The 13,235-nt window shown below is 36.6% G+C and overlaps 1 protein-coding gene across 5 annotated transcripts in view; it reads right to left on the bottom strand.

Moving 5' to 3' along the window:
* EPB41L5 (erythrocyte membrane protein band 4.1 like 5) overlaps positions 1-13,235 on the bottom strand; it is a 157,619-nt gene that overhangs the window by 107,902 nt on the left and 36,482 nt on the right. For all 5 annotated transcript variants that reach the window (XR_006820281.1, XR_006820282.1, XM_046019079.1 and 2 more), the window contains exons 4-10: positions 8,815-8,857; positions 7,751-7,829; positions 6,247-6,291; positions 6,025-6,077; positions 2,122-2,242; positions 1,902-1,989; positions 855-943 (exon numbers count right to left, since the gene is read on the bottom strand). Coding sequence is in view for 3 of the 5 variants with exons in the window: in XM_046019079.1 (XP_045875035.1) it covers positions 855-943; positions 1,902-1,989; positions 2,122-2,242; positions 6,025-6,077; positions 6,247-6,291; positions 7,751-7,829; positions 8,815-8,857 (518 nt within the window). In the remaining 2 variants the exon portion in view is untranslated. The remainder of the gene's footprint in view (positions 1-854; positions 944-1,901; positions 1,990-2,121; positions 2,243-6,024; positions 6,078-6,246; positions 6,292-7,750; positions 7,830-8,814; positions 8,858-13,235) is intronic.

The raw sequence follows: 13,235 nt of genomic DNA, 5'->3' as shown, positions 1-13,235 counted from the left end.
GGGGGGACATGCAAAGCAGGCAGGCTCTAAGTCGCTCTAAGTCATTAAAAGTATACCTATTGGGCTATTTACAAAGTAACTGCGAGACAGGAATTTGAGTTTTAGGCTGGTGGGCTCTGAGCTAACAATCCTGGCATGCTGTGAAGAAGTAAACACCACAGGGGCCCATCTTCAGCTCCTGTACATAGCACTGGTATACCAGAAAGATCTACACTAATTTTTACACAAGGTTAACAATATGAACAGTATCTCCTGATTTCAATTCTTAGAAAAAACTAGCCAAGACATGAAGAACTTAACCATGGCTACAAAATCCAAGTAAAATCAATTCTTGATATAAAATGCAAAAATAATATAAAAATATGAATGACAGAAGTTGGGACCTAAAAAGAGAAGCACAGCTTAAAGGGAGGGGTAAATATCTTCCTTTTACACAACACAGAGTAGGGAGTAATGAGACTGCTTGTGGAACAAGAAGTACTAAAAACAGTGATGGAACTACATGACAGCAAAGTGTCCATGTGAACACTTAATACATAATGGAAAAATGGATGGAAGAGTATAAAATTTACTTCTACGGGGTGGGGGGACTAAAGATGGGTAAGGGATATTACAGGAGAAAGTTGCTTTTTATTCACAATCTTTTCAGAATCATTTGATTTTCAAATTCAATTTTTTTAATAATTTTTTACAAATTTTTTATATAAACATATAATGTATTATTAGCCTCAGGGTACAGGTCTGTGAATCGCCAGGTCAAATACAATTTTATGTACTAACTTCACAGAGATGTTTTTTACTAATTAAAAAAAAAACAAAACAAAACCAATATCTGTAACATTAACTCAGCTTACCAAAAAAACAAGCCAATTTTGGTCTCTCCTTCAAAAACAAGGACTCCTGTTGGAGTTAGTCCCAAGCTATAGTCATTCCCATCTCTAGCCTAATTTAAGGAGAACGAAATGTGTTAGCTTTATTTGCATAAAACAGATTTCCCATGTTCACAGTTCATTTTCACACTGAATTAGATTAATATATATAGGCTAATATTAATATGCAAAGTGTTTCAAACAATCAGCATACGCAAACAACGTTCTCAGGGAAACTGATACATGCATTTACCTTACTGTAACACCAGTCTTAAGGTATGTCATCACCGAAAATACACTGTGGTATACTTCCACTACAAAGAAAGCTCTTTGCAGATTCTGTCCATATTCTATTTAACACTTAAATTACAAATTTTTAAAAAGACTGCCTTTTAGGAAAAATTTAGCTATTTATTTTTTTTTTTTAAGATTTTATTTATTTATTTGACAGAGAGAAATCACAAGAGAGGCAGGTAGAGAGAGAGGAAGGGAAGCAGGCTCTCCGTTGAGCAGAGAGCCCGATGCGGGACTCGATCCCAGGACCCTGAGATCATGACCTGAGCCGAAGGCAGCGGCTTAACCCACTGAGCCACCCAGGCACCCAAAATTTAGTTATTTAAACCAGAAATAACTTAAATCACCATACATCTTCTCAAAGTCCTCGCAAGCTATAAATTTTCAACTTTGCGTCCTAAATTATTTTAATTTTTAAAAAGTCTACTCAGCTTAAGTGATACAAAATGATATGAATATGAGGTGAAAGAATTAAAAATGGTTTAAAAATCTAAAAAATACCGTAATAACACCTTAAAAGCACACATATATCTTTTTGGAGATTTTTGGTTGTTTCTCTTCTTTCTTATAATGAACCTTTATGTGAGATTCTCATATTTAATCTCAACCTTTTTAATACATCCAAAGTACCCAGTGCTATGCCATCTCCGTGCATTCCCTCATACTGAAAAATGCCATAGTTATCTTGAATCTTGAAGGAAAAAACATTTTAAAAAAGCATCATAACATAGTTCTTACCTTGACCACATGCATATCAACCCCATACATTTCTAACCACTTGGCTTTATTCAGGTAATTGGTTTCAGCTTGTGCTGGTGTTTGACCTCTGAAATTTAGAAAACAATAATGTTTAAAATAATAATAAATATAAATTTTATACCAAGAACAGAAACAGAAGAAAACAAATATAAAATCAGTGTGGCCATGTTAAAGAAAAGTGTGATCACATGTCAAGTACCTGTATTCCTTCCATTTCTCAAAAATAGCCAGCTCCATCTCTTCAGTCTGAATGGGCACAAACCGGAACTCAGATACAAGTTCAGGACTATGTTCAGCAAGATCATAGTCACCAAGTTCAGCTATAAACATAAATTCCACAAAGTTTTATTTTGTTAATAAGTTTATTTCCTGCTGAATCTTCCTTCAAAACTCATTTTGTTAATGAAAATTGCTAAAATTAGATACTTTTCTTAAACTACAAGTCATAACACCCAGATCATTCCCAAAAATAAATCTAGCTCAGACTAACAACCCGTCAATGTCTATACACACAATCATGTACTTGTGGCTGGTGGTATATTTTCAAATAAATGGGTTTCTGTTCATTTATTGAATGAACATTCATTCATTATATTAAATTATAATGCTTAGCTTTGGAAAACTTTTGAGACTTCCTTAGAGAAATACATTTTGGCCTTATAATAAATAAACAAAAATACTTAGCAACCTTTAAAAAAAAATTAGCACTAGGCATCTACTAAGAATCTAATATGCAGAGGAGTACCTAAGGTGGTTCAGTTGGTTAAGTATCAGACTCTTGATTTTTTTTTAAAGGTTTTATTTATTTACTTGACAGAGAGAGAGAGATCACAAGTAGGCAGAGAGGCAGGCAGAGAGAGAGAGGGAGAAGCAGGCTCCCTGCTGAGCAGAGCCTGATGTGGGGTTTAATCCCAGGACCCTGAGAACATGACCTGAGCCGAAGGCAGGGGCTTAACCCACTGAGCCACCCAGGTGCCCCCAGACTCTTGATTTTGACTGAGGTCATAACCTCAGAGTTGTGAGACTAAGCCCCATGTCAGGCTCTGCACTGGGCGTAAGCCTGCTTAAGACTCTCTCCCTCTCCCCCTTCCCACCTCCAGCTTGTACACATGCTCTCTCTTTAAAAAAACAAAACAAAACAAAAAGAATCTAATGTGCAGAGATCATGACATCACACACCACTAAAAGATACAGTCTCAAGTGCCTGGGGGGCTCAACTGGTTAAGCATCCAACTCTTTTTTTTTTTTTTTTTAAAGATTTTAATTTATTTATTTGACAGACAGAGAGAGATCACAAATAGGCAGAGCAGAAAGCAGTGAGACAGGGGGAAGCAGGCTCCTTGCTGAGCAGACAGCCCTATGCGGGGCTCCATTCCAAGACCCTGAGATATGACCTGAGCTAAAGGCAGAGGTTTAACTCACTGAGCCACCCAGGCACCCCTAGCATCCACTCTTGATTTCAGCTCAGACAATGATCTCAGGGTCATGGGATCCAGTCCTGGGTCAGTCTCCTTGGTGAGCTCGGAGTTTGCCTTGTCCCTCTCCCTCTGCTCCTCCCCCTATTTGCATGCTCACTTTTCTCCCTCACACATAAATAAATAAATCTTAAAAAAAAAAAAAAGATACAGTCTCTATACTGGAATTATAAATTGTTAATCCTAAAGAAGTAACTGAGAGAGGGGCATTTGGGTGGCTTAGTCAGTTAAGTGTCTGCATTCCGTTCAGGTCATCCCAGGGTCCCGGGATCTAGCCCAGCAGGGAGTCTGCTTCTCCTTCTCCCCACCCACATCCCTCATGCTTTCTCTCTCTCGCACAAATAAACGAAATCTTTAAAAAAATATAGTTTAAATTAAAAAAAACCTTCAAGGAAAATTAGTAAAAAAATATTTGGGGAAGGGAGGCAGTAGGAAAAAACCTGGACAATGCACAAACATTTACGTACACCCATCTGTGGTTATCTTTGAACTGTGGGTTTGGGAAGCAGGGTAGGTGATTTTAATTTTCTGTACTTTGGACATTTTTCCTTTAAAAGAATATTTTACTCATATTTAAAAATTAAACTATTTCCACGTTTATTTAAAAAATCCAGCTATATAGGAAGAAATACATAGATCTTGAGCTAAATAAAACTGGTAATACCTCATCTACTGAACACTGACTCTACACATCAGACATATTAGAAATATATTGTCATCTATTTTCTCCACAACCTTACAAAATATTTATTATCATGCCAACTTTATTACTGAAGAAATTACTCTTTTGTCTGGACCATAATTTTTTTTTTTAGATTTAATTTATTTGACACAGAGAGATCACAAGTAGGCAGAGAGGCAGGCAGAGACAGAGAGAGGGAAGCAGGCTTCCCGATGGGGGACTCGATCCCAGGACCCTGAGATCATGACGTGAGCCGAAAGCAGAGGCTTAACCCACTGAGTCACACAAGCGCCCTCGACCATAATGTTTTTTAAAAAACACAAACAAAATCTACTACCTAATGTTCAGGGTATATACTAAAATGGCAAGGAAAAACTGAAAGTATGAGAGAAAGTTAGTAACAAAAATTATTCTGATAAAATATAGAATCATAAATGAGAAACAAAGAACTCATTTTATGGAGATGGGAGTAGCACTTCAGCAAATTTACTCTTAAGGGCCTTAAAACAGGATTTGGCAAACTATTAGACACAGGACAAAGAGATATAGAAGATATTATGAAGTAGGAAGGAATCATGTAAATAATGGTGCCCTGGATGAAAGAGAAAGCAGGAAAGAGCTTTTACTCAGGAAAAAAATGTGATAAGTAGAGTTAAGAGATAACAAAATAGAACCACAATGCATTAATCAAACAATAAGTACTTAGTAAGCACTACTTTGAATAGTGTTTTGTTAAATACACAAAAATGTAGAAAATCACATTTTCAAGAAGCACATACCTTGGCTATCATGACAATTACACAATGAGACCCAGAAAAAATGTATGAGGCCGTAAGTGACAGAACACATACACTGACAAAGAGAGCTTTTCAGTAGATGGAAGTTTTAGAATTATCAACCTCACACAGGAATTAATAAAATGTAAAAAATGTGCTTTCAAGAAAAAAATGCATGCAATTATACACTTCTGATTATTACAGTGCTAGAGATATAGCATTTCCATGCTAGTATCTGACTTTTTGCAGATGAGAAAGCAAATTTTAAGTTGTAGACAGACTAGGATAGTAAATGGAGGCAGGTAGATAATTTACACTAGTGACAAGTTTTTGAAGTACAGAAATTTCTTCTGGTCACCAATCCCTCTATCAACAAGAAAATATGCTTTCTTAATCAGTGGAAGCACAAAATAAGTAAAAATTTAGTCTTATTATTATCCATATAATTGCAAATAATATATATACCTAGAGGGATTAGGTATAAATATACAATCACCAAAAAAGTATAAATGCCTTAATAATCACTAAATTGTATTTGTATTCTAGTATATACAAATACTCCAACAGAATATTTATTTCTGTTTTGTGAATGAGGACCGAAGTTACAGTTTTCTTAAAATGCCAGTTTTTCACAAAAAAAAAACAAAACCCAAAACCTAAGCTTAACAGTGTATGGTCTGTTTAACAAGGTACAAAACTGAGTTTTTCATTAATCTCATTTACTGGAAAATACTTTTTTATATTGTTAAAATTACCACCAGGAACTTTAAAATATGCTCTAAGCATTTCTTCCATAGATTCATTTTTAAGAATAAACCTAAAGAAAGCAAAACATGCGACTATTGCAAAAATTTACTCCTATATCCCTGCATTCTTTTCAAAGAAAAAAAAAAACAGCGTTATACTTACTGAATGATCAAGTCGACTGCAGTTTTTGTTTGAAAATAAGGTACAGATGGAAAGGGAGCAAATAAAATGAAAGGGAAGAAATAGAAGGTAATATTCTAAAACAAGTGAAAGTAATAGTTAGGGTTGGATATTGATACAAGTTTACATAACAGCAGTGTTACTTTCCTTGCACATCTTTCTGACTCTTTTAAAATTCTTAACTAAAAATATATCAAAAAAATTATGCTTTTTTCTTAACAGTTAACATAAGAATTGCTTACCTTGCAGATTATAAGCTGCCAGCTGAACTGCTGTATCAAAGGGACACTCTAATCTGAGACCAAAACACGAATTTGTTAGACAAGTTAACTTCATAAGCTTCATTTTAAGGTAAGTGGAAATAATACACACTTTACGTTGATGATTTTTTTCATAACTATGAATTTATTTTTCAAAATCATTTTCAATTATCTAAAATGTGGTTTACCTTAAATAATACTCACTTTCCACTGAGAATATCTTGTTTTAACTGAAGAACAAATAAATACCTAAAGAAAATAAAAAGCACATACTTAACTAACCAGAAAAATCTACTTTGAAAAATAATTCAACTCTTCTAATGTAAGAAGAAACATTCTTAATTATAGAATTTTACCTACAACAGACCCTATAAAAGAAAAAAAAAGAAAAAACAAAACAACAACAAAAAAATGGAGACAATAAGCATCAGGAGGATGCTAGCATGTTCATAATAGCAAGGAACAGAAAAGGCCACAGACTACAGTACAACCACCTTAAGGATAAAGGTTTTAAGCAAATTACTGAGAATGAGCGCTGTAATCTAATTTAACTTTACTCTCACAATACAAGTAGTCTCACATGTGAAAGGATATGGGCATGTATGTAATTATGGAGATTAGCTATAATCTCACTGGCACAGTATTCAAGAGGAAACCCTTCTAAAGGGACTCAGCAACTAACTCAGTTTTTACTTAATAAACAATATGTGTGTATGAATCATGGATTTACCACACAGAGTCAGTGAAAAAATATGGAAGACAAAATAAAAATAATTGTATATAACCTACTTAAAGTTTGTTTAAAACTATTCAAACCAAATCAAGATCTAATATTTTCCATCAATCAATAGCATTTCAATTGGTAGTCAGGAGCCAACTTGAATAAACTCTCAGTGGCCAAAGATAGATCATTCTGAACATCAATAAACACAACATCAATAAATATAATACGGCAATATAGTCAACCATACCAGTCCTGTTTAAAACCCACGAGTTGATAATGATACTTAAAAAAAAAGAACTTACTAGTTACCTTTACAGGATGCTAGAGAACCAACTCTTTATTTGGAAAATTGATAAAGGAAAAAAAAAATCCTACACTTACAAACACTGTCCTGGGGCACCTGGGTGGCTCAGATGGTTAAGCATCTGCCTTTGGGTCAGGTCATGATCTCCAGGTCTTGGGATCGATCCCCCTTTCCAGCTCCCAGCTCAGCAGGGAGTCTGCTTCTCCCTCTTCCTCTGCCTTTCCCCCTGCTTGTACTCTCTGTCTCTCCCAGCCCCCATCGTCTCTATCTCAGTATCTCTCTCAAATAAATAAAAATCTTAAAAAAAAAAAGCTGTCCTAAAATGAAATTCTAATTTTTTTTTAAGATTTTATTTATTTGACAGACAGAGATCGCAAGGAGGCAGAGAAGCAGGCGGAGAGAGAGGAGGAAGCAGGTTCCCTGCTGAGCAGAGAGCCCAATCCCGGGCTCAAACCCAGGACCCTGAGATCATGACCTGAGCCAAAGGCAGAGACTTTAACCCACTGAGCCACCCAGGCACCCCTAAAATGAAATTCTATTGTCTGAGGTCTTAACCAAAGGCAAGAGATTCATTTCATTAGTGGTCTACAAGCTGGAAAGAATTATAAAGACAATCTTCTAGCACCTTGCTCAGCTAGCTGACCAAAACTTGACCTTGTACAGCTCTAGAATGATCTTACCGTGTTAGCTCTTCACGAAGATTATTTGGTTCTGAGGAATAAAATTTAACTCGAAGATGGAGACAATAGGGTGAACCAACTGTGATTAAAAACCAAAAAACAAACAAAAAAATACTTTTAACTTTTTATGTAACTATTCAACGAGTAAGAATTTTCAGTCAGTAAATTTGTTAAAAAGTCTACTGAAGTAGAGACAGAAGAGAACAGGGTATTATGGTGATATTTCACACACCAAAATGTTGTACAGCTTAATTAAAGCCTGACTAACACAAAAAGATCAATCAGTAGATTTTTTAAATGTACCAGCCATCATACAGTACTATCATAATTAGCTGTCCTCCCAAGAATAGAGAGCTCTAGATTAATTCTAACAGTTCTGGGCCAAATGCATCAAATAAAAGTTTGACTGTGCAATCTAACAGCCCTAAAAAAACCCGAGAAGCTATATTTCTTTTGAGTACTGAGTAATGCCTAGGTTATTAACTGCTAATGGCAAGTTCCCCCCTCATTTTCTAATTATCATTTCACCTCCCTAACTTCTATATTCTTAGTAGTTCCATTATTTTGTAAAGATCAAAGTTGAGATGCTCTGAAATCTCTTATGACAAAGGACAAATGGGATTACAAATTGGACATTGGTATCCTCCCCGACTATTGCTAGGAATAATAACATTTTACATGAATTGTTTCACTTCATTACTCTTAATTTTTAAAAGTTACATCTTTAAAGTCTCAAAATATTTTATAGAGCAGGGCAAATGCCAAACAGGAAAATTCCAACATAAGTAAACTACTAAAAGTTAAGCATCTCACGAGAAGTTAATCTCCTTTGCAAGTTGCAAATCCTCCAAGAAATAAACTATAAAGCACTTGACTCTAGATTACTATCAACCCTATATTAACTTAGCAGGTGGGTCAAAGTATCAAATTGAAATTATCTTTAGAAAGTAGAGATGCTAAGAAATTCATCTGAAATATGATCTCTTTATTAGGACTCAGAGCTTCTAATAGATAATTACATATAATTAAATTCACTTTTTGTTCACAATTTTTTGAACACTTACTTTTTACTTGCTTTTTGATGCTCTTGGTACCATCCAGCCAGTGCTGAAAACAAAAGCAAAAATCAGATGTGAAGCAGATGACAGAACTCAACATTTTCATTAATAAAAGTTAATTTTCATCATGCTTCAGTGATCATTAAAAATATCCCACAAAGAGAAAAACAAAAGTGAGAATTAAAATGGGGGAGGATTATCTGCCCCCAATATCTATAGCAAACTTACGACCACAAGCAAAAAGTGACTTAAAACCAGATATAGGATTTTTTTTTTTAAGATTTTATTTGAGAGAGTGAGTAAGCAAGAGCATGGGGGTAGGGGGGAGGAACAGAGGGAGAGAGACAAGCAGACTCCATGTTGAACACAGAGCTCTATGTGGGACTCAATCCCAGGACCCTGAGATCACCACCTAAGCTGAAATCAAGAGCCGGACAGTCAACCGAGTCACCCAGGTGCCCCTCAGATAAAGGACTTCTTAAAACATTTCCTCTGCTCCCTCACAGTAACAAGGATGGCATTTTTAATTCTGCCCTTAGTTTTCATATCCCCCTCCCCAAAAATGACTCTTATAAAAATGTTAAAATTAAAAGGAGTGTATCCTCATATTCCATTGTCTGGCTCATTCTTGTGATAAAAATGTAAGATTTACTAAGAGACCATAACCAAAAATAAGGGGAAATAACAGTGTCACTTAAATTTTACAAAACAGATAATACTCAGAAGTAGTACTCTTTCAAACAGCCTACACTGTAAGATTAGATCTATCTCACAGCTAAGGCCCCACCTATTAAATGAAGCAATCTTTGCTTCTTCGCTTTACAAATAAAAAATGCTAACATTGTGACTAGCAGGTTTCTGGTTTCAAAACTAATAGCCTTTTGATTTCTGTAACCTTCCCCTATGAAATATCCGTAACACCAACAGACATTAAGGGGCAATTCCAGAGGCTTCCACAGATAAACCATTCCTAGCTCACTTCTATTAATCCCTTTACAACACCAAATCCTAACAGTGGCAGGGTGCACTCATCCAACTAAAATATACATGATTGTGTTCTTTCCAGCATGCTTACAATTCCAAGCACCCTAAAAACGAAAGGAGTGCTCTTGTGCTAACTAGTTCACACAGCTAAAGAATTCAGTTTCAGAAATCCAGATAGGCAAAGACTGGGTATACAAGGCTACATTGTTAATAGACTTGTAACTATTTGCAGAGCCTCTTCTCTCCATTCTCTCCCAAGATCTGAAAGTGAAATTCACAGAACTACCAGTGTATAAGCAAAGTACTTCTTCATATTTAAATAAGATGCTCAGTTAACATTTCAAAAGGCAATTAAATACTATGCAGTATTTTCTCTAGATTCCAAGGCTATAGGCTATTTAGCCATTTCTCATCTTTTTTTTTTAAAGATTTTATTTAATTTTTTTTTAAAGATTTTATTTTATTTATTTGACAGAGAGAGATCACAAGTAGACAGAGAGGCAGGCAGAGAAAGAGAGAGAGAGGGAAGCAGGCTCCCTGCTGAGCAGAGAGCCCGATGCGGGACTCGATCCCAGGACCCCGAGATCATGACCTGAGCCGAAGGCAGTGGCATAACCCACTGAGCCACCCAGGCGCCCCTAAAGATTTTATTTTTAAGTAATCTCTACACCCAACGCTGGGCTCAAACTCATAACCCTGAGATCAAGAGTTGCGTGCTTGGGATGCCTGGGTGGCTCAGACAGTCAAGTGTCTGCCTTCAGCTCAGGTCACGAACTCAAGGTCCTAGAATCGAGCCCCACATTAGGGCTCCCCACTCAACGGGTAGTCTGCTTCTCCCTCTCCCTCTGCCTCCTTCCCCCTGCTCAGGCTCTGCCTCTCTCTCTCTCTCTTTTTCTCTCTCAAATAAATAAAATCTTAAAAGAAAGAAAGAAAGAAAGAGAAAAAGAAGAAGAGTTGCATGCTCTACCGACTGAGCCAGCCAGGAGGCCCCCAGCCACTTCTCATCTTTTAATAAATTCAGTTGGATACCCACTTTTTTTAAAAGATTTTATTTATTTATTTGACAGACAGAGATCACAAGTAGGCAGAGAAGCAGGCAGAGAGAGAGGACGAAGCAGGCTCCCTGCTGAGCAGAGAGCCCGATGCGGGACTCGATCCCAGGACCCTGGGATCATGACCTGGGCCGAAGGCAGAGGCTTTAACCACTGAGCGACCCAGGAACCCTGGACACCCACTTTTAAGCCTATTTCAATCTAGCAACTGTTCAGTTTTAGACATCCCTCCAATAGAATCCTAGGCTAGCCAGCTGAAACACAATTCAGTCTATTAGCAGAAAAGAGGTCAACCTAATACGCAAAAAGTCCATCCATCATAGCCAATGCCAGCAACTCAATATCCAAAAATCCCAAACTTAATTATATTAATAACCTATCAAAGCCTGATGCCAATCACATATTGGGTATAAGATAAAATTAGTTTTTATACCCCAGATAGTCTTCTACCCACAATATGAAACCCAGAAGTTGCTCTATCTTCAGGTTTTATCTACTCTACTGCAATGAATTAACAGATATCTGCTGGTTGCCTAGGTAATCTCACATGCCTATGGTTAGGATTACTCCTACACCATAATGAATGCAAATGAACACAACTGTTCCAGGAGGCAACTTAAGGATGCCCTAAAAACAACTGTCTTTGCCCAGAAATGGACCCTCAACTCTATGGTCAATTAATCTTCAACAAAGCAGAAAAGAATGTCCAGTGGAAAAAAGTCTCTTCAACAAATGGTGTTGGGAAAATTGAACCACCACATGCAGAATGAAACTGGACCATCTCCTTACACCACACACAAAAATAAGACTCAAAATGGATGACAGACCTAAATATAAGACAGAAATGCATAAAATCCTTGAGGAGAACATAGGCAGCAACCTCTTTGACCTCAGCTACAGGAACTTCCCCCGAAACACATCCCCAAAGGCAAGGGAAGCAAGGACAAAAATGAACTACTGGGACCTCATCAAGATAAAAAACTTCAGCACAGTAAAAGAAACAATCAACAAAACCAAAAAACAACAACTGACAGAATGGTAGAAGATATTTGCAAAAGACATATCAGATAAAGGGCTAGTACCAAAAATCTACAAAGAACTTATCAAACTCAACACCCAAAGAACAAATAATCCAATCAAGAAATGGGCAGAAGACAAGAACAGACATTTCTGCAAAGAAGACATCCAAATGGCCAACAGACACATGAAAAAGTGCTCCACATCACTCGGCATCAGGGAAATACAAATCAAAACCACAATGAGATACCACCTCACACCAGTCAGAATGGCTAAAATTCACAAGTCAGGAAATGACAGCTGTTGGAGAGAATGCGGAGAAAGGGGAACCCTCCTACACTGTTGGTGGGAATGCAAGCTGCTGCAGCCACTCTGGAAAACAGTATGAGGTTCCTCAAAAAGTTGAAAACAGAGCTACCCTATGACCCAGCAATTGCACTACTGGGTTTTTATCCCAAAGATACAAACCATAGTCATCTGAAGGGGCACATGCACCCAATGTTTATAGCAACAATGTCCACAATAGCCAAACTATGGAAAGAGCCTAGCTGTCCACTGACGGAAGAATGGATAAAGAAGAGGCAAGATACACACATACACAACATACTTACACACACAATACTTACACACACAACACACACGTGCACGCGCATGTGCGTGGGGGGGAGTAGCATAATACGCAGCTATCAAAAAATGAAATCTTGCCATTTGCAACGATGTGGATGGAACTAGATGGTATTATGCTAAGTGAAATAAGTCAATCAGAGAAAGGCAATTATCGTATGATCTCACTGATACATGGAATTTGAGAGACAAGGCAGAGGATCATAGGGAAAGAGAGGGAAAAAAAATGAAACAGGACGAAACCAGAGAGGGAGACAAACCATAACAGACTGAGGGATGCTGGAGTAGAGGTGGGTGGGAGAGACAGGGTGGCTCAGTTTTGGACACTGGGGAGGTTCTGTGCTATGGTGAGCACTGTAAATTGTGTAAGACTGATATATCGTAAACCTGTACCCCTGAAACAAATAACATATTATATGTTAGTAAAAAAATAAAAAATAAAATACTTGTCTTTGACTCAGCAATTCTATACCTAGAAATAATTACGGATGTGTACAGATTTACTTAAAAGGAATTATGTGAAAGTTAAGACGATATATGTGTGTGTGTGTATTCAACAAGAATGAACTGGTTAAATAAAGTATTTCAATATGATAGAACACTATGCATCAATTAAAAATAAGGATCTGGAAAACTATTTAAAATATATTGTTAAATTTTAAAAAGCAGGTTACAAAATTAATTGTTTTGACAAAATGTACAAGTGTATATATAAAAACATGCTTTTTTTTCTTTTGGATTGAGATAATC

The sequence above is a fragment of the Meles meles genome, chromosome 9 (assembly GCF_922984935.1).
Source record: "Meles meles chromosome 9, mMelMel3.1 paternal haplotype, whole genome shotgun sequence".
Lineage (NCBI taxonomy): Eukaryota > Metazoa > Chordata > Mammalia > Carnivora > Mustelidae > Meles > Meles meles.
Note: the sequence above shows the minus strand (reverse complement) of the source record. Positions and strands in the feature narration are given on the sequence as shown.